The sequence below is a fragment of the Oncorhynchus mykiss genome, chromosome 18 (assembly GCF_013265735.2).
Source record: "Oncorhynchus mykiss isolate Arlee chromosome 18, USDA_OmykA_1.1, whole genome shotgun sequence".
Classification (NCBI taxonomy): domain Eukaryota; kingdom Metazoa; phylum Chordata; class Actinopteri; order Salmoniformes; family Salmonidae; genus Oncorhynchus; species Oncorhynchus mykiss.
Window position 1 is genome coordinate 58,700,880 of NC_048582.1, and position 23,026 is coordinate 58,723,905.

Below are 23,026 nucleotides of genomic sequence, written 5' to 3' on the forward strand. Positions count from 1 at the left end.
TGATCAACTCACCGTTAGTTCATTTAATGGTAAATGTTCCACCAGCATGCTGTCAGCTAGTTGGACAGCCATGGTTGGGGCACATCACAAAATTGTGCGTTTGGTCTTATTGTCAAGGCTGTGACGAAACCAGTATCGCAATATTTTTTCCATGGCAAAAATTCAAACATGAAGCAGATGAAACGTTTTGGTCCTTCAAAAACCTGTATGTAAAATATTGTGTGCTATAGCTTGCAAAATAAATACATGTGACTCTTAATGACATAATGATGTTTCCAACATTAGGGCTGTTTTCCTGGAGAAGTAAAATCCGCTTCGTGTTTTGTTTCCTTGCCACGATACTAACGAGTATCGCGATACTGGTATCGTCCCGGCCCTACTTATTGTCACAACAAACAATGTAATTTCCATCACAGGTTCCAACATGCAACCAGTTTAGGCCTCAATGTCACAATGACCAGTGGTCTACTGTAAACTTCATTTTTTTGGAGCACGATTGAGTAGAATGATTAAGAAGAGAATGCTTGCAACACTGTTGAGTTCCATAAACTGAAATAGGAGGGAGTCGCCTCATGGATGAAGAGAGCACCACTATCCCTGGCTCCTACAGATATAGGGTGATCCCCAAATGGCACCCTATTCTCTATGTAGCGCAGTACTTTTGACCCGGGACCAATATGGAGCCATTTGGGATGCAGACATAGCCCTTGGCCGCATTCACTAGGAAAATTAAGGGGAGACTCACGACGACTGACATCTACACAAAGCACAGGCTTATATATGGTGGTCAGAACTGTTGCTCTGCTGCTAAGGCGAGCAAGATGCCTTATGCTGGTGGGGTGGGGACTTGTGTTTTCTTTGATGTTTTAATTTAGATTTGTATTTTATGTTCAAAGGTGTGTGTGTGTGTGTATATATATATGAGGTCGAACGATTATGATTTTTCAACGCCGATACCGATTATTGGAGGACCATAAAAGCCGATACCGATTAATCAGCCAATTTTGTTTATTTGTAATAATGACAATTACAACAATACTGAATGAACACTTATTTTAACTTAATATAATACATCAATAAAATCTATTTAGCCTCAAATAAATAATGAAACATGTTCAATTTGGTTTAAATGATGCAAAAACAGTGTCGGAGAAGAAAGTAAAAGTGTGCTATGTAAGAAAGCTAAAGTTTAAGTTCCTTGCTCAGAACATGAAAACATATGAAAGCTGGTGGTTCCTTTTAACATGAGTCTTCAATATTCCCATGTAAGAAGTTTTAGGTTGTAGTTTATTATAGGACTATTTCCCTCTATACCAGTTGTATTTCATTAACCTTTGACTATTGGATGTTCTTATAGGCACTTTAGTATTGCCAGTGTAACAGTATAGCTTCCGTCCCTCTCCTCGCTCATCCCTGGGCTCGAACCAGCAACACAACGACAATTAGCGCACGCTAACTAGCTAGCCATTTCACTTCAGTTACACAAGCCTCATCTCGGGAGTTGATAGGCTTGAAGTCATAAACAGCGCAATGCTTGACGCACAACGAAGAGCTGCTGGCAAAACGCACAAAAGTGCTGTTTGAATGAATGTTTACGCGCCTGCTTCTGCCTACCACCGCTCAGTCAGATACTTGTAAGCTCAGCCAGATTATATGCAACGCAGGACACGCTAGATAATATCTAGTAATATCATCAACCATGTGTAGTTAACTAGTGATTATGATTGTTTGCTAGCTAGCAACTTACCTTGGTTTGCTGCATTCGTGTAACTCCTTGTGGAGTGCAACGAGAGAGAGGCAGGTCGTTATTGCGTTGGACTAGTTAAGGTTGCAAGATTGGATCCCCAGAGCTGACAAGGTGAAAATCTTTCGTTCTGCCCCTGAACAAGGCAGTTAACCCACTGCTCCTAGGCCGTCATTGAAAATAAGAATGTGTTCTTAACTGACTTGTCTAGTTAAATAAAGATTAAATAAAAAGGTGTGAAAAAAATAAAAACCGGCAGATCAGCAGCCAAAAACACAGATTTCCGATTGTTATGAAAACGGCCCTAATTAAAATTGGCCATTCCGATTAATCGGTCGACCTCTAATAATATATATATATATATATATATAAATAAAACACAAACTTCAACTGTGTGTGTACGTACACCTTAGCCAAATACATTTAAACTCATTTGGACAACTCCTGACATTTAATCCTAGTAAAAATTCCCTGTCTTAGGTCAGTTAGGATCACCACTTTATTTTAAGAATGTGAAATGTCAGAATAGTAGTAGAAAGAATGATTTATTTCAGCTTTTATTTCTTTCATCACATTCAAAGTGGGTTAGAAGTTTACATATACTCAATTTGTATTTGATAGCATCACCTTCAAATTGTTTAACTTCCACAAGTTTCCCACAATATGGTGGGTGAAATTTGGCCCATTCCTCCTGACAGAGCTGGTGTAACCGAGTCAGATTTGTAGGCCTCCTTGCTCGCACATGCTTTTTCAGTTCTGTCCACAAATGTTCTATAGGATTGAGGTCAGGGCTTTGTGATGGCAACTCCAATATCTTGACTGTTGTCCTTAAGCCATTCTGCCACAACTTTGGAAGCATGCTTGGGGTCATTGTCCATTTGGAAGACCCATTTGCAACCAAGCTTTAACTTCCTGACTGATGTCTTGAGATGTTGCTTCAATATATCCACAATTTTCCTACCTCATGGTGCCATCTATTTTGTGAAGTGCACCAGTCCCTCCTGCAGCAAAGCACCCCCACACCATGATGCTGCCACCCTGTGTTTCATGGTTGGGATGGTGTTCGTCGGCTTGCAAGCCTCCCCCTTTTTCCTCCAAGCATTACGATGGTCATTATGGCCAAACAGTTCTATTTTTGTTTCATCAGACCAGAGGACATGTCTCCAAAAAGTAAGATCTTTGTCCCCATGTGCAGATTGCAAAACTGTAGTCTGGCATTTTTATGGCGGTTTTGGAGCAGTGCCTTCTTCCTTGCTGAGCAGCCTTTCAGGTTATGTCGATATAGGACTCATTTTACTGTGGATATAGATACATTTGTACCTGTTTCCTTCAGCATCTTCAGACGGTCCTTTGCTGTTGTTCTGCACTTTTCACACCAAAGTACGTTCGTCACTAGGAGACAGAACACGTCTCCTTCCTGAGCTGGATGACGCCTGCGTGGTCCCATGGTGTTTATAGTTGCGTACTATTGTTTGTACAGATGAACGTTGTACCTTCAGGTGTTTGGAAATTGCTCCCAAGGATGAACCAGACTTGTGGAGGTCTACAATTTCTTTTCTGAGGTCTTGGCTGATTTCTTTTGATTTTCCCATGAAAGCAAAGAGGCAATGAGTTTGAAGGTAGGCCTTGAAATACATCCACAGGTACACCTCCAATTGACTCAAATTATATCAATTAGCCTATCAGAAACTTCTAAAGCCATGACACAATTTTCTTGAATTTCCCCTGATGTTTAAAAGCACAGTCAACTTATTGTATGTAAACTTCTCACCCACTGGAATTGTGATACAGTAAATTATAAATTAAATAATCCGTCTGTAAACAATTGTTGGAAAAATTACATGTGACATGCACAAAGTAGATGTCCTAACCCACTTGGCAAAACTATAGTTTGTTAACAAGAAATTTGTGAAGTGGTTGAAAAACAAGTTGTTTTAATGACTCCAACCTTAGTGTATGTAAACTTCTGACTTCAACTGTGTGTGTATATATATGGCAGGGATCCATCATGGGTTAGTACACTGGATGGTGAACTAGGCTATACAAAGCACTAGAAACAGTAATGACAGGACATTTCATGTCTTTGAGACGAATGTCTCGGGTCGCTCAAATTATAGATATCTAATGTGCAAATATTTAGGCTTGAGTGATGAAATGTCAAATGTTAAGCCTAAATGTCCACCATATTCTAATTTAAAATGGAGTTAATGGAAGTTCAATCAGGAAGTCCTGGTCTGAATGCACCTTCTTGCATTAAACTTTGGTTCAGTTGTACAATGTAATTTACATTACTTCCTTAATTATGGGCACAGCGGGAACGTTCTATTTGTTTACAAATGGTCTCATCAACAGCACAACTTCATGTCACTCCTCCTCCTCTATTAATTAACCATGTGTGAAATGCCAGTCAGGAAAATAATGCAATTCCACCATGCTTTCTAATAGACCAACAGGAATAGCTGTTTAATTATCACCTTCCTTTCTTCACTCATGGGTGGAAATCATGAGAAATACATTTAAGCTAATGGTTAACCCTTATCCCTCTTACTTGCAGCAAAAGTTTCCACCGTCAACCCTCCACCCAAACCCACCAGCTGAAGGTCCCGTCATTTGAACCTCCTTCAAACAAGCTGTGCGGGTTCTGATGCCAGCTGCCCATCAAAGGGCTAACTTCCATCCCAGCATCCATCCCCCGGAAGACAGGGCCATCCCCCAAAATGTATATTTTAATCAACTGTAATATTTGCATTCAGTCGCCGTTGTTCATTGGGGCGGCAGGTAGCATAGTGGTTCGAGCTTTGGACTAGTAACCGAAAAGTTGCAAGATCGAATCTCCGAGCTGACAAGGTAAAAATCTGTCGTTCCTCCCCTGAACAAGGCAGTTAACCTACTGTTCCTAGGCCATCATTGAAAATAAGGATTTGTTCTTAACTGACTTGCCTAGATAAATGAAGGTACAATTTTTTTTTTTTTTTTCAGTTAGGCTCTAAGGCTCTCCTCTATGTAAACCTGCATACACCCCCCTTGTACTTTCTCCTCTCTCCAATAGTAAAATAACTAATAAAAATCAGAAGTGGTTAGAGCAGTTATTTCCATGGCTGCCATAGAGATCCAATAAATGGCTGGACCTGATTCAAGCCCATCACATAGAACGATGTTGCATGCTTCAACCACATAAAGAGCCAGAAGGTATTAGCAATTGCCAGGTCGCAATTGTAAATGAGAACTTGTTCTCAACTTGCCTACCTGGTTAAATAAAGGTAAAATAAAAAAAAAATAAAAAAAAATTGCACCCTCCTTCTCATACTTAATGTTTCCGGAAGCACGGTAGATAAAAAGTATGATCCAAATGAACCATATTACAATTCATTAACGTAATGCACAGAGGAGCTCTCAAAAGGCAAGCCAGGAGAGGGAAGTGTTCTTGGTTGCAATGAAATTGAATGCATGCCAGTGTTAAATTAATTTGCTCCACATTTTCCTAACATCATGCATCCCCAGGAGGACAGTGTTCCAGGAATATTCCAATAGTCAAAAGCTAGGGCTAGGCCATAAAAGGAAAACAGTCCAGTCCCAACTTCAACTGTAAAAACAGGAAGAGACAGTAAAATAAAGTCAGAAAAGATAGCCCTAAACGACCTGTGACTGCAACAGCAAGTTGAGTATTTTCTTGTTGAGTACAATTGAAGACCTTGAAGTAGATCACAATGAGGCTAAGTCTGAGACTGGTCAATTTTGTAAATACATTTTTAAAATTCTTTTTTCATTTTGAATTGTGTACTTGTTGACATTTACTGCATCGATTGACAGAAACATAAGCATTCCGCTGCACCCGCCATAACACCTGCTAAACAGTGTACGTGACCAATAAAATGTGATTTGGTTCACATTTCTAGAAAGAAACAAACGTCAGCTGCATGAACTGACAGCAACTGCTTGAACCCAGGGGCCACGTTTGATGATATATCAGCACTAATAGGAATCTACTATATGCATTGCAACAAAGTAAACAATTGGGCCGTAGGCCTATCTGAGAACTTAAGCCCACACTGCCTGGTGCATTCTTTTCAGCTAACTGGCTGCAACCAAAGCACATTTACTGTAAACATTGACAGCATCCCTGTCTGCCTCATAATACAACTAGTTAGCTAATAGGCTAGCATTATATAAACAATGCATCCGGGCATTACAACCGGTTTGGTAATCCTGGTTTTTCACTTCGCCCGTCATATTAGTGCTGTACATCCACAGGCCTAAACTAAACCACGATGACTGCGTTTACACAGGTAGCCCAATTTTAATATTTTGTTTCATTCATTGGTATTTTGGCCAATCAGATCCGCTCTGAAAATAATCTGATGTTTAAAGATCTGTTTGGTCAAAATACCAATTATTGTAGAAAAACTCAGAATTGGGCTGCCTGTGAAAACGCAGCCGATGGGCGTCGTATCAATTCGATGCACCTTGCCTACTCCGCTTGATGAAATTACCAGAATGGCTACATCACATGGTATTCTCGTTTACAGCGCTGTTCCCAGATGACTTTGTTGCGTAGATGTATCTACAGCAAATGCCTCACAGACAGTGTTGTCATTCGGTTAATGATGAATAGGCCCAATATCACTAATTACAAATCAACAGCACAGCTAATTCGAAGACGAAAAGGGGAGCAGGTTGCACGACTGTCGAGACGATTGACTAGTTAAATGATCTAACGTTTCATTACAGATTGTTATTGCGTTTCGAAACGAAACTATAAGAGGCTAGCAAGCCAACACTGGCGACTACCTACATTTTGCTAGCCCACGGGTAAAAATAAAAACCTAGACAATAGCCGATTTAGCTATCCATTCATCATTTCGAGAAAGTTGTAGAACAAGCATTTCACTCCTCGCGTCAACATTGTAGCTGGAAATCTAGGCTAACATCGTAATCAGATTTTTTTTAAACCAACTGACATTTAATCCCCAAAGTGTTGTCATCATACTCCATTCAAAAATATATTGCAGTAATTTAGTTATTGATAGAACGTTAGGCGATAAGACACACCATCTTTGTTAATTTAGTAAATAACGGCTGTTCAAATAGCTAGCTACGTTTACGTTATTAGCCATTAGGTAGCTACTGCAAGTTGTTAGCTAGCTTGTTTATACTGCTAAAAATGAGAAGCAATTTAGCTAATAATTCCCAAATAAAAAGCAACCTTACCTTTTTTAGTACGTGTACCTTTAACCAAGCAAAACAGTGTAGTTAACGTTGATATATTATTCAACGCCAATTCCCGTTGAATTGATGTTTCGCTTTCGAAACCCTGCTGCCTCCTCCGATGTGAAACGTCCAGTTAGTAAGATTCTGAGCAGCTTTTCACGCAATTGCGAAAACTACAGTGACTGGCGTCATCTCACGATATTGTCATGTGCGGGAATCACCAAACCTAACACAAATGTATATGCTATTTTAATTGAAAACAAATGATATTCACCGTTGAGTGAGCAGTAGTAACATGTTTTGATGTCAATACAATATGACTATGTTAAGACAAACTGTGACGCATACATTTGGGTGTCAGCGTCCTACCTTTACAATAAACAGAGTGGTGTGTACTGTACTACCCATGAATATAAAACACACATTTTTAAAAGAAAGTAGTCACAATTGCTTTTTAATATGAAACCACAGGTTTGTTTTACATACATCAACTGTCAACATTTATTTTACTGTGTTGGAAGCACCATTTTGCATTAAAGTATATTGAATTTGCTTGCCAGGAAATTATGGCTAAAATAGTTATTTACTTATACACAACATTACAAATGTTCCATTTTACAAAAGTATTGCCTGACTCAATTGACATACATTTACACTGCTATGTCTTGTTCCCTCTAGTCTAGTATAAAGCATTTCGGTGTAAAACACTTGCACATTTAGTTACATTAAACTAAGGCTCCATAGTCCCCATTTCCCAACATGACATTATTTCATGAAGAAAATGGGGTTAAATTGACTGTGTAAATCATTGCCACTTTACTCCATGGATTTCCATCTCCATGGTTACTTCAATCTGTGCTGCTGAACTTTTATGTCTTGGAATAATATTTCTCCCCCAACTTTCCAGTAGCCAATATCTCCCTGTTCCCTGTCACCTTGTCTCTTGCCCAGTCTGATGTCGGACAGTGTCCCATACATCCAGCATAGTGTGGTGGTTACTGGTGGTGTCGACTCCTCATAAGGTTGTCCAGTTCTGTCTTGTTGATGGTGCCGTAAGCCTGAGAGTAGCTGCCTAGTTTGGCACGGGGATCCCCGGCAGCCGCCATGTTGGCGTTACACTGGAAAACCTTCTTACTGAACCTGGGAGGAGCGGGCCGTGCCTCTCGTGACTGAGACTGGGACCGCTGGTTCTATATTTACCCCCCAAAAGGACCAGATGGAGAGAAAATCTGGGTTAGAGGGGGAGATTTAAAAATGTTATGAGGGTAAATATGGGACAATACAAGTCCTGTCCAATAACAAGAAGTAGTAGGATTCACTCCACAGCAGCTGAGTTCCCTGTTCCCAACAGGGTGATAATGAAAGAGTGGGAAAGGACATTATAGAAGATGATTTATGTATGGCATTGACATAAAACCTTAATAGTGACAGCAGCAACAGTATATGAGATCATAGAGTATGACCTTGTTAATATAGCCCACTCACCAGGTGTGCAGAGGTGACACACATCCCTGAGGACACAGAGGGATCGTCTCTGCGGACAAGTGGGTTGTTCTGAGGGTGGGAGAGGGTCAGGGAGAAGGAACGGGTACGGCTGACAGGGGCTGAGCGACCGCGCTGCAGAATCTGCTCCATAGACTGACAGATGGGGAGAGAGACATTATTACATATCTTTTCCCCCCATGCATTGTATATTTTTCACTGGACACTGCAAATAACTTGTGCTGTGTAGTGATCATCAACACAATGTTTGATAAATCAAGAGTCTCTGTCTAATACATTTAACTAAAACATGCTCGTCTATCCAGTAATCTGTATTTTAGATATTCAAGGTGTCCACTGAATGTTGCTAGACCTCAGTCTGAATTGTGTGTAGTTTAATCCATTCCATTGTATTCTGGTATTAACAAGTGACGCTGCAACTAATCACTGAAGATCCTAGAACAAGGATCAAGGACACACTGATTACTTGCACAAACGCATACGGTACACATATTACATCATGTATCTTAAGAGGATATAAACTGGGTAATTTATTCTGCAACAATCTTTTTGATTTGTTGCTGATTATTGTTCCCACTTGAATTGTATTAAACATGATTTATTGCATCTGTTGTAACTGAACTCTTTCCTGGGATCTGAGTTTTTCCTATAGCTGTGGTACTTACAACAGTGTTGCGAATAGCGCCCTCTGCTGGCGGTACAGTTACATTTTCATTACTCATCTGTCCCTCCAGTTCCCTGCTGGCAGTACCGGAGCGAAAATAGTGAGGTGGTCCAGCCAGATTTCGAACAAAACCATCTGCATGAGAGAAATATAAGATAGTATGTGTCTGTGTGTATGAAGTATGAAGGTGTGTGAATATGGGGGACCAAATCAAATAAAAATGTATTTGTCACTTACCATGAAATGCTTACATACAAGCCCGGAGGGGATGGCTGCTGTTTTACCGCCTCCTAAACAATTGTGCAATTTTGTGTGTTAGTGTACTCACTGGCAACGTGTGTGATGGGATTATATGTAGTCTTTCCCATGACGGGGCTAGCTGCAGGGCTGGACCTCTCCAGGGACGGCTGGGTGGACACAGGTACTGGTGTAGGTACGGTGATAACTGGACGAGCAGCCTGGTGTTCTGTCTTATCATGAGGGGATTTAACACTAAGGTCCCCTCCACCATTACCAGACACTGGCTCCGGCCCTCCTTTGTCCTTCCCAGTGGGCCTTTCCCTCCCACGGTCTCCACTGTCACACCCAGACCCTGACCTTGAGACAGGCTCCTCTTTCTTCCTCGGCATTACATGACGTGGCATTCTCCTTGTGGTCCTCTTTTCTAGAATCATCTTCACAGGACAGATGAAAGTCACAATATCTACAATCATTTTTATCTGTCATTCATTCATTCAGTCCTGAACACCTGTCTCATGTTCTATGTTTGGTTCGCTTACGGTGGACCATTACTGCACATCGTATATAGACTTGTTTATACTGTATTATTGATTGTATGTTTGTTTTACTCCATGTGTAACTCTGTGTCGTTGTATCTGTCGAACTGCTTTGCTTTATCTTGGCCAGGTCGCAATTGTAAATGAGAACTTGTTCTCAACTTGCCTACCTGGTTAAATAAAGATGAAATAAAAAATAAAAAAACTGCCAAGTTTTTAACAGTTACTAATACAGTGTTAAAAAATGACTGTCTATATACACTGCTCAAAAAAATAAAGGGAACACTTAAACAACACAATGTAACTCCAAGTCAATCACACTTCTGTGAAATCAAACTGTCCACTTAGGAAGCAACACTGATTGACAATACATTTCACATGCTTTTGTGCAAATGGAATAGACAACAGGTGGAAATTATAGGCAATTAGCAAGACACCCCCAATAAAGGAGTGGTTCTGCAGGTGGTGACCACAGACCACTTCTCAGTTCCTATGCTTCCTGGCTGATGTTTTGGTCACTTTTTAATGCTGGCGGTGCTATCACTCTAGTGGTAGCATGAGACGGAGTCTACAACCCACACAAGTGGCTCAGGTAGTGCAGCTCATCCAGGATGGCACATCAATGCGAGCTGTGGCAAGAAGGTTTGCGGTGTCTGTCAGCGTAGTGTCCAGAGCATGGAGGCGCTACCAGGAGACAAGCCAGTACATCAGGAGACGTGGAGGAGGCCGTAGGAGGGCAACAACCCAGCAGCAGGACCGCTACCTCCGCCTTTGTGCAAGGAGGACCAGGAGGAGCACTGCCAGAGCCCTGCAAAATGACCTCCAGCAGGCCACAAATGTGCATGTGTCTGCTCAAACTGTCAGAAACAGACTCCATGAGGGTGGTATGAGGGCCCGACGTCCACAGGTGGGGGTTGTGCTTATAGCCCAACACTGTGCAGGACGTTTGGCATTTGCCAGAGAACACCAAGATTGGCAAATTCGCCACTGGCGCCTTGTGCTCTCACAGATGAAAGCAGGTTCACACTGAGCACATGTGACAGACGTGACAGAGTCTGGAGATGCCGTGGAGAACGTTCTGCTGCTTGCAACATCCTCCAGCATGACCGGTTTGGCGGTGGGTCAGTCATGGTGTGGGGTGGCATCTCTTTGGGGGGGCCACACAGCACAGCACAGCCCCCCATGTGCTCGCCAGAGGTATCCTGACTGCCATTAGGTACCGAGATGAGATCCTCAGACCCCTTGTGGGACCATATGCTGGTGCAGTTGGCCCTGGGTTCCTCCTAATGCAAGACAATGCTAGACCTCATGTGGCTGGAGTGTGTCAGCAGTTCCTGCAAGAGGAAGGCATTGATGCTATGGACTGGCCCGCCCGTTCCCCAGACCTGAATCCAATTGAGCACATCTGGGAAATCATGTCTCGCTCCATCCACCAACGCCACGTTGCACCACAGACTGTTCAGGAGTTGGCGGATGCTTTAGTTCAGGTCTGGGAGGAGATTCCTCAGGAGACCATCCGCCACCTCATCAGGAGCATGCCCAGGCGTTGTAGGGAGGTCTTAGCTGACAAGGTACAAATCTGTCGTTCTGCCCCTGAACAGGCAGTTAACCCACTGTTCCTAGGCCGTCATTGAAAATAAGAATGTGTTCTTAACTGACTTGCCGAGTTAAATAAAGGTAAAATAAATAAATAAAATAAATACAGGCACGTGGAGGCCACACACACTACTGAGCCTCATTTTGACTTGTTTTAAGGACATTACATCAAAGTTGGATCAGCCTGTAGTGTGGTTTTCCACTTTAATTTTGAGTGTGACTCCAAATCCAGACCTCCATGGGTTGATAAATTTGATTTCCATTGATAATTTTTGTGTGATTTTGTTGTCAGCACATTCAACTATGTAAAGACAAAACTATTTAATAAGAATATTTCATTCATTCAGATCTAGGATGTGTTATTTTATAAATAAATATAAATAAAGGTAAATAAATTTTAGTGTTCCCTTTATTTTTTTGAGCAGTGTATATACAGTGGGGCAAAAAAGTATTTAGTTAGCCACCAATTGTGCAAGTTCTCCCACTTAAAAATATGAGAGGCCTATAAATTTCATCATAGGTACACTTCAACTATGACAGACAAAATGAGAAAAAAAATCCAGAAAATCACATTGTAGGATTTTTAATTAATTTATTTGCAAATTATGGTGGAAAATAAGTATTTGGTCAATAACAAAAGTTTATCTCAATACTTTATTGGCAATGGCAGAGGTCAAACGTTTTCTGTAAGCCTTCACAAGGTTTTCACACACTGTTGCTGGTATTTTGGCCCTTTCCTCCATGCAGATCTCCTCTAGAGCAGTGATGTTTTGGGGCTGTTGCTGGGCAACACAGACTTTCAACTCCCTCCAAAGATTTTCTATGGGGTTGAGATCTGGAGACTGGCTAGGCCACTCCAGGACCTTGAAATGCTTCTTACGAAGCCACTCCTTCGTTGCCCGGGCGGTGTGTTTGGGATCATTGTCATGCTGAAAGACCCAGCCACGTTTCATCTTCAATGCCCTTGCTGATGGAAGGAGGTTTTCACTCAAAATCTCACGATACATGGCCCCATTCATTCTTTCCTTTACACGGATTAGTCGTCCTGGTCCCTTCGCAGAAAAACAGCCCCAAAGCATGATGTTTCCACCCCCATGCTTCACAGTAGGTATGGTGTTCTTTGGATGCAACTCAGCATTCTTTGTCCTCCAAACACGACGAGTTGAGTTTTTACCAAAAAGTTATATTTTGGTGTCATCTGACATTCTCCCAATCTCCTTCTGGATCATCCAAATGCTCTCTAGCAAACTTCAGACGGGCCTGTACATGTACTGGCTTAAGCAGGGGGACACGTCTGGCACTGCAGGATTTGAGTCCCTGGTGGCGTAGTGTGTTACTGATGGTAGGCTTTGTTACTTTGGTCCCAGCTCTCTGCAGGTCATTCACTAGGTCCCCCCGTGTGGTTCTGGGATTTTTGCTCACCGTTCTTGTGATCATTTTGACCCCACGGGGTGAGATCTTGCGTGAAGCCCCAGATCGAGGGAGATTATCAGTGGTCTTGTATGTCTTCCATTTCCTAATAATTGCTCCCACAGTTGATTTCTTCAAACCAAGCTGCTTACCTATTGCAGATTCAGTCTTCCCAGCCTGGTGCAGGTCTACAATTTTGTTTCTGGTGTCGTTTGACAGCTCTTTGGTCTTGGCCATAGTGGAGTTTGGAGTGTGACTGTTTGAAGTTGTGGACAGGTGTCTTTTATACTGATAACAAGTTCAAACAGGTGCCATTAATACAGGTAACGAGTGGAGGACAGAGGAGCCTCTAAAGAAGAAGTTACAGGTCTGTGAGAGCCAGAAATCTTGCTTGTTTGTGGATTTCTTTTTCTCATTTTGTCTGTCATAGTTGAAGTGTACCTATGATGAAAATTACAGGCCTCTCATCTTTTTAAGTGGGAGAACTTGCACAATTGGTGGCCGACTAAATACTTTTTTGCCCCACTGCATGCATGTATACATGTATACACACACACACACACACACACACACACACACACACACAGTCATAATGAGACAGGTGTTCAGTTCATCATCCTCTCTCCCCTCAGTATTACCTCATACAGTTTATTACGGTACTGAACCACCGACAACTGGACATCATCATCCACAGGCAGGATCACATCAGAGTCCAGACCTGGCTCCTTGGCTGGGTTGTGGAATCTCCAGTGACATGAAGAGGAAAAACGTGAAGATGACAGCGCAACACAAATAGATGTATCCATTGTTAAATCCAAGACTAGCCATGCATACTGACTTAACAAATCGCACTACTCAGTAAAATTGTAACATAAACAAACAAAACGGAAAACACTTTGGTTGTATCCCGAACGGCACACTATTCCCAATATAGGGACCCTGGTCAAAAGTAGTGCACTATGTAGGGAACAGGGTGCCATTTAGGAATCAGCCTACATACTGTATATATTAACATGCCTGAACATAAACCCTTTGTTTATAACAGAAATTATCAGCATTGGCATCACTAGAGGATTCACGCATTATGTCATCAAATAGCTTTGCTTGCTCTTTGGGCTAAAGGCTGGGTTACTCTAAAGCTCCTAGTGACAACTGCTGATTTAAAAAGGACTTCATAAAACACATTTGACTGGACATGATTGATAACCATGTATGAAATGGATGCTGGAGCACAAAAGCCTATATAAAGCTCCTATAAAGCACATTGCACTACATTTTAATGTATGAGATGTGCTGTATAATGTACCTGGAGACATAGAGGTGCTGCAGGGCCTGCTCAGCGGTCAGCCTCTTGTCTGGGTTGAACACCAGCAGGCGACGCACCAGGTCTAGGGCATCTGGGGGCACCGACGATTGCAGAAGATCCTCTAGAGGCACCTGGGGCCTGGACACAGACAAACACAGTGCAGCGCAGTGAATACATGTCTACAAATGTCTAGACAGCTGACTCAGCACCTTTAAATAGTTTACTTCTGTTGGACCCAGTAGATTTCCACTATGACTTACTTCAGTAGCATCCTCTGAATCACAGAGGCACCATACTCAGATCTGATCGAAAGTACGTCTGAAAAAAAAAAATCACAAATCACTACTAAGGTAATGATCAGTTGGTCAGTTAGGGGAATAACAACTTGATTCCTACAACTAGTGCTCAACAACCAAATAGCACACTAGTAATGATCTGTGAACCCTGCAGCGAGGACTTAATACTCACCCTCTGGGCTAGGGTGTGGAATTGCACTCATGATTTTCTCTATCTGGTTGATGGTGGAAGTTCCAGGGAAAAGGGGCTGCCCAAGTAGCATCTCTCCTAGGATACAACCTATACTCCACATGTCTACCCCCTTTGTGTATCTGTAGAAGAAATCAAATAATTTTCATGGACTGACTTCCAATATGCAGGTTTCTGCATGGCTACTACTTACTCACATAAAGTACATTGATGTCGCAAAACGGCAACTAATTTTAACACTACAAACTTACAATAATAATATTTCATTTGTACAGCGCATTTCTCACCCTCAGCCCACATCATTTTCAATGGCAGAGAGAGAGAAAGAGATAAACATATACATTAAAAAGTGGAGAAAAATTTTTTTTTTTTTTTCCTCCACTTTTTAATGTATATGTTTATATATATATATATATATACTTCATATTCATCATCTCCAGCTCCACCCTCAACATCAACATGTGAAAATGGCGCTTTTCTATGTTTGGTAGTATTATTTCCAATGACGTCATCTAATTTAACCAATTATGGATGTGTGCATTTCACCTTATATATATTTTTTTTAATAATATTTTTTTTATAAGGTGAAATGCACACATCCATACAAAACAAAATGGCTGCATCCATACAAAACATAATCTGGTGTGCGTCATGTGATTTTTATCAGCAATGAGTAGGAAATGCCTACTCATTATTGGTTAAATCAGATGATAGAAAAGCGCCATTTTCACAAATGTTGATGTTGGGGGTGGAGCTAGAGATGATGAATATGAAGTACACACACACACACTACCATTCAAAAGTTTGGAGTCACTTAATTTGTCCATTAAAATGACATCAAATTGATCAGAGCCAATTTGCTCTGTTCTGTGAAGAGAGTAGTGCACAGCATTGTACAAGATCTTCAATTTCTTGGCAAATTATCACATGGAATAGCCTTCATTTCTGTGAACAAGAATAGACTGACGAGATTCAGAAGAAAGTTCTTTGTTTCTGGCCATTTTGAGCCTGTAATCGAACCCACAAATGCTGATGCTCCAGATACTCAACTAGTCTAAAGAAGGACTGTTTTATTGCTTCTTTAATCAGAACAACAGTTTTCAGCTGTGCTAACACAATTGCAAAATGGTTTTCTAATGATCAATTTGACTTTTAAAATGATAAACTTGGATTAGCTAATACAACGTGCCATTGGAACACAGGAGTGATGGTTGCTGATAATGGGCCTCTGTTCGCCTATGTAGATATTCCATTAAAAACAAATCTGCCGTTTCCAGCTACAATAGTCATTTACAATGTCTACACTGTATTTCTGATCAATCTGATGTTATTTTAATGGACAAAAAAAGTGTTTTTCTTTCAAAGACAAGGACATTTCTAAGTGACCCCAAACTTTTGAACGGTAGTGTAGTATGTATATATATATATATACATATATATATATATATATATTCAAGCCTAAAGGAATGGCTCAGATACTTGGGCAAAGTAGGCCGTACCTTGAGGAACCCAGCAGGATCTCAGGAGCTCTGTACCACCGCGTCGCCACGTACTCTGTCAACGCCGGGTTCCCAGCATCCTCCTGGATCTGGCAGAGAGACCTCGCTAAACCGAAGTCACAAAGTTTCACAAAGCAATCCGTGTCAAGTAGAATATTGGAGGGCTGTGGGAAGAGAAAACTCAATTCAATCATGTCATCAAAATAGTTATTCTCCAGATAAACAAAAGAAGAATTGGATAGCATCACCCATACTGGTGGCACCAGCACATCTGCAAATGCAATAATGTCATAATCTCAATATGCACAGTTCTTAGTACATTGACACTTTAACCATTGTACTGTACCTTCTGGTCTCTGTGGATGACATTGCCTGAGTGCAGGTATTTGGTGGCCTTGAGGAGTTGATGCATGACATAGCGTTTATGGATGTCTTTCAGCAGGTTGCCTTTCTTTATCACCGCATGCAGGTCGGTGTCTGCAACACAAAGGTGGTAAAAACACTAATAACCAACAGGAATCGTAACCAAATTATATCATCCAGAATTGAACATTCATTCATACCACACTTAGAATAATGACACTTTGAAAACACCTTTCCACAAACACACAATGAACCACAAACACAAGATTAATTTAGCAGTCAAGTGAAGGACAAATCAGACATGTCACGTTTCCCATAAACAATCTACGCACTCCTGCAGTGACCCCAAAATGTTAGCAAGTGTGGCAGTGGGCGAATGCCAGGGGCACCAGGTGCAGTGATGCGGGTCCACACACTAAGAGATTAGACTGCAGGGAACAGAGAGAAGTCCAATATGTGGACTCAGCATGCATAGTAGGCAGCCAAGAGGAGAGGAGCCCTCCCCCATCACCCTTTCCTCTGGTGCCAGGTTTAAACTGCTGAATAACCTTGCAGCTTGCCTGCCTGCATTCTTTGTGCTGTTATTTTAAAATGGCCGACCCAATCAAATTTAGCACAGGGTAGGTGGCCAATAATAAATACTGTGGCAAAGCCTTGAAAGTGTATTTTTGTAGGCATCAGGGTGATTTACACAATCAACTTGTCAATGCAAGCATCCTGCATGTACAGTACCAGTCAAAAGTTTGGACACACCTACTCATTTAAGGGTTTTTCTTTATTTTTACTATTTTCTACATTGTAGAATAATAGTGAAGACATCAACACTATCAAATAACACATGGAATCATGTAGTAACCCAAAAAGTGTTAAACAAATCAAAATATATTTTAGATTATTCAAAGTAGCCACCCTTTGCACACTCTTGGCATTCTCTCAACCAGCTTCATGAGGAATGCTTTTCCAAATGTCTTGAAGGAGTTCCCACATATGCTGAGCACTTGTTGGGTGCTTTTCCTTCACTCTGCGGTCCAACTCATCCCAAACCATCTCAATTGGGTTGAGGTCGGGTGATTGTGGAGGCCAGGTCATCTGATGCAGCACTCCATAATTCTCCTTCTTGGTCAAATAGCCCTTACACAGCCTGGAGGTGTGTTTTCGGTCATTGTCCTGTTGAAAAACAAATGATAGTCCCACTAAGTACAAACCACATGGGATGGCATATCGCTGCAGAATGCTGTGGTATCCATGCTGGTTAAGTGTGCCTTGAATTCTAAATAAATCACAAACAGTGTCACTAGCAAAGCACCCCCACACCACCTCCATGCCTCACAGTGGGAACCACACATGAGGAGATCATCTATTCACCTACTCTGCGTCTCACAAACACATGGAGGTTGGAACCAAAAATATCAAAGGACAGATTTACACCAGTCTAATTCTTATTATTGGTGTCCTTTAGTAGTGGTTTCTTTGCAGCAATTCGACCATGAAGGCCTGATTCACGCAGTCTCCTCTGAACAGTTGATGTTGAGATGTGTCTGTTACTTGAACTCTGTGAAGCATTTATTTGGGCTGCAATCTGAGGTGCAGTTAACTCTAATAACTTGTCCTCTGCAGCAGAGGTAACTCTGAGTCTTCCTTTCCTGTGGCGGTCCTCATGAGAGCCAGTTTCCTCATAGCGCTGATGGTTTTTGTGACTGCACTTGAAGTAACTTTCAAAATTCTTGACATTTTCCAGATTGGCTGATCTTCATGTCTTAAAGGGGCGGCAGGTAGCCTTGTGGTTAGAGCGTTGGGCCTGTAACCGAAAGGTTGCTGGATCGAATCCCCGAGCTGACAAGGTACAAATCTGTCCTCTGCCCTTGAACAAGGCAGTTAACCCACTGTTCCCCGGTAGGCCGTCATTGTAAATAAGAATTTATTCTTAACTGACTTGCCTAGTTAAATAAAGGTTACATTTAAAAACAATTAAAATAACTTACAAGTAATGATGGACTGTTGTTTCTCTTTGCCATAATATATGGACTTTTACCACCCCTACCATGTCACAACACAAATGCATTAAGAAGGAAAGAAATTCCACAAATTAACCTGTTAATTTAAATGCATTCCAGGTGACTACCTCCTGAAGCTGGTTGAGAGAATGCCAAGAGTATGCAAATCTGGGCGGGTGGCTACTTTGAATAACCTCAAATATTTTTTGATTTGATTAACACTTTTTTGTTTACTACATGATTCCATGTGTGTTATTTCATAGTTTTGATGTCTTCCCTATTATCTACAATGTAGAAAATAGTACAAATAAAGAAAAACCCTGGAATGAGTACAGTGGTCCACAGTGTCCAAACATTTGACTGGTACTATATATCTGTTATTACCAAATAGGCATTTTATATGATACCATCTCACATATCACCACATTCCTCAAGTGAAATCAAATTCATATTCAAAATGGATGTAAACAGATAATGCACATAAGAGTCCTCACCCATGTATTCAAAGACCAGGTAAATATCTTTGTCATTTTGAGCTCTGATGACATTGAGCAGTTTGACGATGTTGGCATGATCTCCAAACTCCTGCAGGGAGAAATACATAACAATTTAGATAACGCACACACACACACACACACACACACACACACACACACACACACACACACACACAGAATTGAGTGAAATCAGTGTTAAGACTGCAAATCTTCTTAGGGATAGTGACATAACTAACACCACCTAGACTGTTCTTAATGTTTAGATGCGTTGTTATGTAAACCCTCTCCACTATGGTGCCAGTGTTTCTGTGGGAGATGGCAATAGCTGATTATGGACACTGACACACAGTTTATGGACTTGGCCTCTGTTTTTCCTGGCCGCAGAGGATGGGAACAAAAACTGACCACACTGTTTTCTTTTCCCTGTGTGACCAGTGTTCTGTTCACTTTCAATAGGTCAGAATATATGGCCACCCTATGGATGATTAACTAAGCACCAAATCACACTGCAAACTGTCCACAATACTTTTAGTAATCTCTTTAAAATGGTACAGGTGTTGTATCTGTGAACCTGGACTAAGGCTTCTGTTCAACTATAGAATAAACTAAACAAAACTGTCTCTGTCTGGACTACTAGTCTTTAGCATATGGAATTATTTTATGCATTAATTTCAAAACAATGCCATAAAAATGTTCATGTCCATTTTGTTATATGTAATCTCTGCTGGACAGGCTAAATTTATGTGAGATTTTCAGTACTAGGTTGCCCAGATTATGTTAAACACAATTTTAGATACAACAGTTCAGCACTTGGCAGGGTCTAATCAGCATCAAGGAGTCTTCCTGAAAAGCAGGAGCCATCTGGAGTTTACATTACGGTGTGCAAACACGGTCCCAGTGTACACAGCAACATGACCAGTCCACTCAGGCTATATACACCAGCTGGCTGCGGTTGGGCTCCATTTCAAACCATTGAACCACTCACTTAAATTTTCCAATTGTTGCTAACTGAAATAGATATTCATTCTTACCTGAAGAAACATGATTTCTCTGAATGTCCTCTGTGGAGAAAAAAAGAACATTGGGAAGACGTAGGAAAGGCCAAAGTCATTTTAATTGACAATCTATTTATTTAATCATTAACGGACTAAATGAAACAAGTTGTTTGAGAACCCCTGGCCCTTACAGTATCGCCATAAAATTATAATTAGATATAGTCAAGGTTGTTGAACAGGGACTTTTTTGTTACGCTCCTCAAACTTTCACAACATATATTAAGATATATCTCTGTAGCGACATCTACTTAGTGGCAGATAAAACTAGTAGCCAATGTCAATGACCAATATCATCATGTATCACAAACCTGGGCATCAGTCCTATTCCTAAAGGCATCAAATATTTTCTTTACAGCCACAACTTCTCCTGTCTGTCTGTCCACAGCCTTCCATACAATCCCATATGCCTGGACACAGAGTGGATAAAGAGATACAAAACAGATAGTGAATCATTATCAGGATTAAAAGGTAAAACAAAACAGCCACAGGACTGTAGTTGAGCCCTAAGATAAACTCAAAGCACAATATTGGAAACACAGGGAAGTAGAGTGGAAAGTAAGGAAAGAAAACGTTCTAGGGAGCGATTACTAAGCACTTTTAGAGTCAGCAGCACACCGAGGAGAGGTGACTGGTTATGACATCAATGGGTGAGAAGAAGAGAAGACATAATCAGGGAACACTAGACACTGGTCCCTCTGGCGTCAGTGACTTCCTGCTTAGCGAGCATAGCAAGGCTAACTTTAATACCGTCAGACAGACTGAAAACTGGGGAAATAAGGTTATTCAAGGAAGACTTTTGCGGGAAAGTTACAGTCTTGGAACTTATAATGGTACTCTTGGTATTGTAACCTAGGAATAGTGCCCAACAACAGCACATCGGTTTTTCCCCTCCTTTGGGTAAAATTGAATTGTAGTAAACGTGCCGAAAGCGCACTCCACAGCTAGCTTGAAATGTTGCCGATGGAGCTATCCAATTGGTGCCTTTTGTATAGCTCAAACAGTTGGTACGTTGTCAAGGAGGAGGGTCACATGTGTTTGCGAGAATACGATCACTGGTTCGAGTATGGTATGGGGGCAGGGACAGTGGAGGAAGACTTACTGTGAGCAGCACACTGATGTCAGTTTCATTACTGTATTATTGACTGTATGTTTGTTTATTCCATGTGCAACTCTGTGTTGTTATATGTGTCAAACTGCTTTGCTTTATCTTGGCCAGGTCACAATTGTAAATGAAAACTTGTTCTCAACTAGCCTACCTGCTTAAATAAAGGTGAAATAAAAAAATGAACACCTGTGTAATAGGACCCATGGCCTCCCCTCAAGGGAAGTTTCTAGGTAGTATTGTGTGACGCATCTACATGACTCAACAGTTTGCCACCTGGCACTATACAGTTCAGAGATACAATAAGCATCAGGGAGGCTAGATCTAGCACATGGTGAGACTCTCATTGTTTTGTCAAGAGAAAGAAAACATTTCTTCCATTATCCTATGTCTGGGGAAAAAACAAAACAAAAGCTTTGGACTGAAAGAAATGTCTTGTCCTGAAAAAATGTATAATCCTCCAGTTTATGACATCAGTATTCACAGACACAAAGTTTGGGGAATTTTAAGAATTGTTCTTAAAGGAATGACTAGGGAGGTAAACGTAAAAAGTAGCAATGTGTGTAATTCAATGACTATTTCTATAAAATAAAATGGATTTCAAAAGCGACCACTTGTTCTTTGTATTTATTTGCTTGACAGCAGTGAGTGTGCAATTTATATATATACTTTTTTATTAATTTACCTTTATTTATCTTGGCAAGTCAGTTAATAAGAACAAATTCTTATTTACAATCACGGCCTACCCCAAACCTGGACGTCGCTGGGCCAATTGTGCGCCGCCCTATGGGACTTAATTACCGCCGGATGTGTCTGTCACTCATGAGTTTGACTTTCACAAATGTTTTCCCCAGAACTATAAAAACTGGGGACAGACAAAATTACTTACCCCTTTTCCAAGTCTTTTCTTTATTTCATATTTCATGGAAATATGATCCTCCACTTCCGTGACGTTCATCCTAATTCTTTGTTTAGTTAACTCTTATGCAATGTTTTTCATTCCTTTTTGGTAATTACAAAGTAACAGTCAGCCACAAGTAGAAATTCTGCAAGGAAACACTTGAATCATCTGTTTTCAGAACGTTCTTGATCAAGGCAACAATGTATCAACTTCCTTTTCAGCTGCAATCTCCATATGAGTACACAATTTTTTTAACACCTTTCGTTTGAAGGTGTTGTTGAATGTAAACAGTTAGTTAAATACAAAATCACGATTCATGTGTTGTTGTTTGGCAGCCGGTTCTGCTTGCAGCAGCGCGCTAACTAGCTTCTTTGAACTTCTGCGCTAATGTTGAATGGTTATTGATCAATCACTGTCGTTGCCCACCGATACATTCCTAAACAAATATCTCCCTCCCGAAAATTACCGATGTCTTCTTTGAAAGTTCTGAAACAGTCCGGTTCAAGGATATCGGCGACAGGTGTTGATTGCTGGATACAAACAAGCATATCGGTTCGTTTCGTAATTGTTTGTCGTCCTGGAGACGCAACTATACGCTGCTGTACGGTTTCCGAAGTCAAAATGTACTATATCGTAACAATTAATGAAGAAAAATATATATATTTTTGGTCTTAATTTAAGGTTAGGCATTAGGTTACCAGTGTGGTTAAATTCACGATTAAAATAACTTTTTAATTAGATCAATTGTAGAAGTAGGCGGGATTTATGACTTTGTCGCTGTGGTAACTAGTGACAACCGTTCCAAAAGCTTTTAAAGGAGCCGTATGCTTTATTTTATGAATCGATAAGTGGGATGCACTGTTGAGCGCTACATCCCGAGGGGTTCGTGCTGACTGTACGGAGATTGTGACAGCCGGTTAAA

At 41.0% G+C, this 23,026-nt stretch overlaps 2 protein-coding genes across 5 annotated transcripts in view; both read right to left on the minus strand.

The window, feature by feature from the left end:
- The window catches only part of LOC110496608 (protein lifeguard 1), a 31,803-nt gene extending 24,663 nt beyond the window's left edge, over positions 1 to 7,140 (minus strand). The window contains exon 1 of one of the 2 annotated variants that reach the window (XM_036953372.1): positions 6,953 to 7,140. The gene's annotated coding sequence lies outside the window, so the exon portion shown is untranslated. The remainder of the gene's footprint in view (positions 1 to 6,952) is intronic. The other variant, XM_036953373.1, reaches the window with a different exon arrangement.
- Positions 7,141 to 7,366: 226 nt separating this feature from the next.
- Positions 7,367 to 22,879, minus strand: LOC110496607 (mitogen-activated protein kinase 15). 3 transcript variants are annotated; one of them, XM_036953354.1, is made up of 15 exons: positions 22,571 to 22,868; positions 22,093 to 22,249; positions 20,410 to 20,508; positions 20,078 to 20,107; positions 19,044 to 19,134; positions 16,539 to 16,669; positions 16,193 to 16,356; positions 14,676 to 14,815; positions 14,468 to 14,525; positions 14,208 to 14,345; positions 13,540 to 13,645; positions 9,448 to 9,793; positions 9,121 to 9,254; positions 8,438 to 8,590; positions 7,367 to 8,142 (listed from the first exon to the last, which is right to left on the minus strand). In XM_036953354.1, the coding sequence occupies exons 2-15, from the start codon at positions 22,159 to 22,161 to the stop codon at positions 7,948 to 7,950; spliced, it is 1,854 nt and encodes a 617-aa protein (XP_036809249.1). In that variant the 5' UTR covers positions 22,162 to 22,249; positions 22,571 to 22,868; the 3' UTR covers positions 7,367 to 7,947. The 3 variants fall into 3 exon arrangements, with proteins under 3 accessions (XP_036809249.1, XP_021428273.1, XP_036809250.1); XM_021572598.2 differs by having other exon boundaries at positions 22,093 to 22,868; XM_036953355.1 differs by having other exon boundaries at positions 7,841 to 8,181; positions 22,093 to 22,879.
- Positions 22,880 to 23,026: the final 147 nt, after the last annotated feature.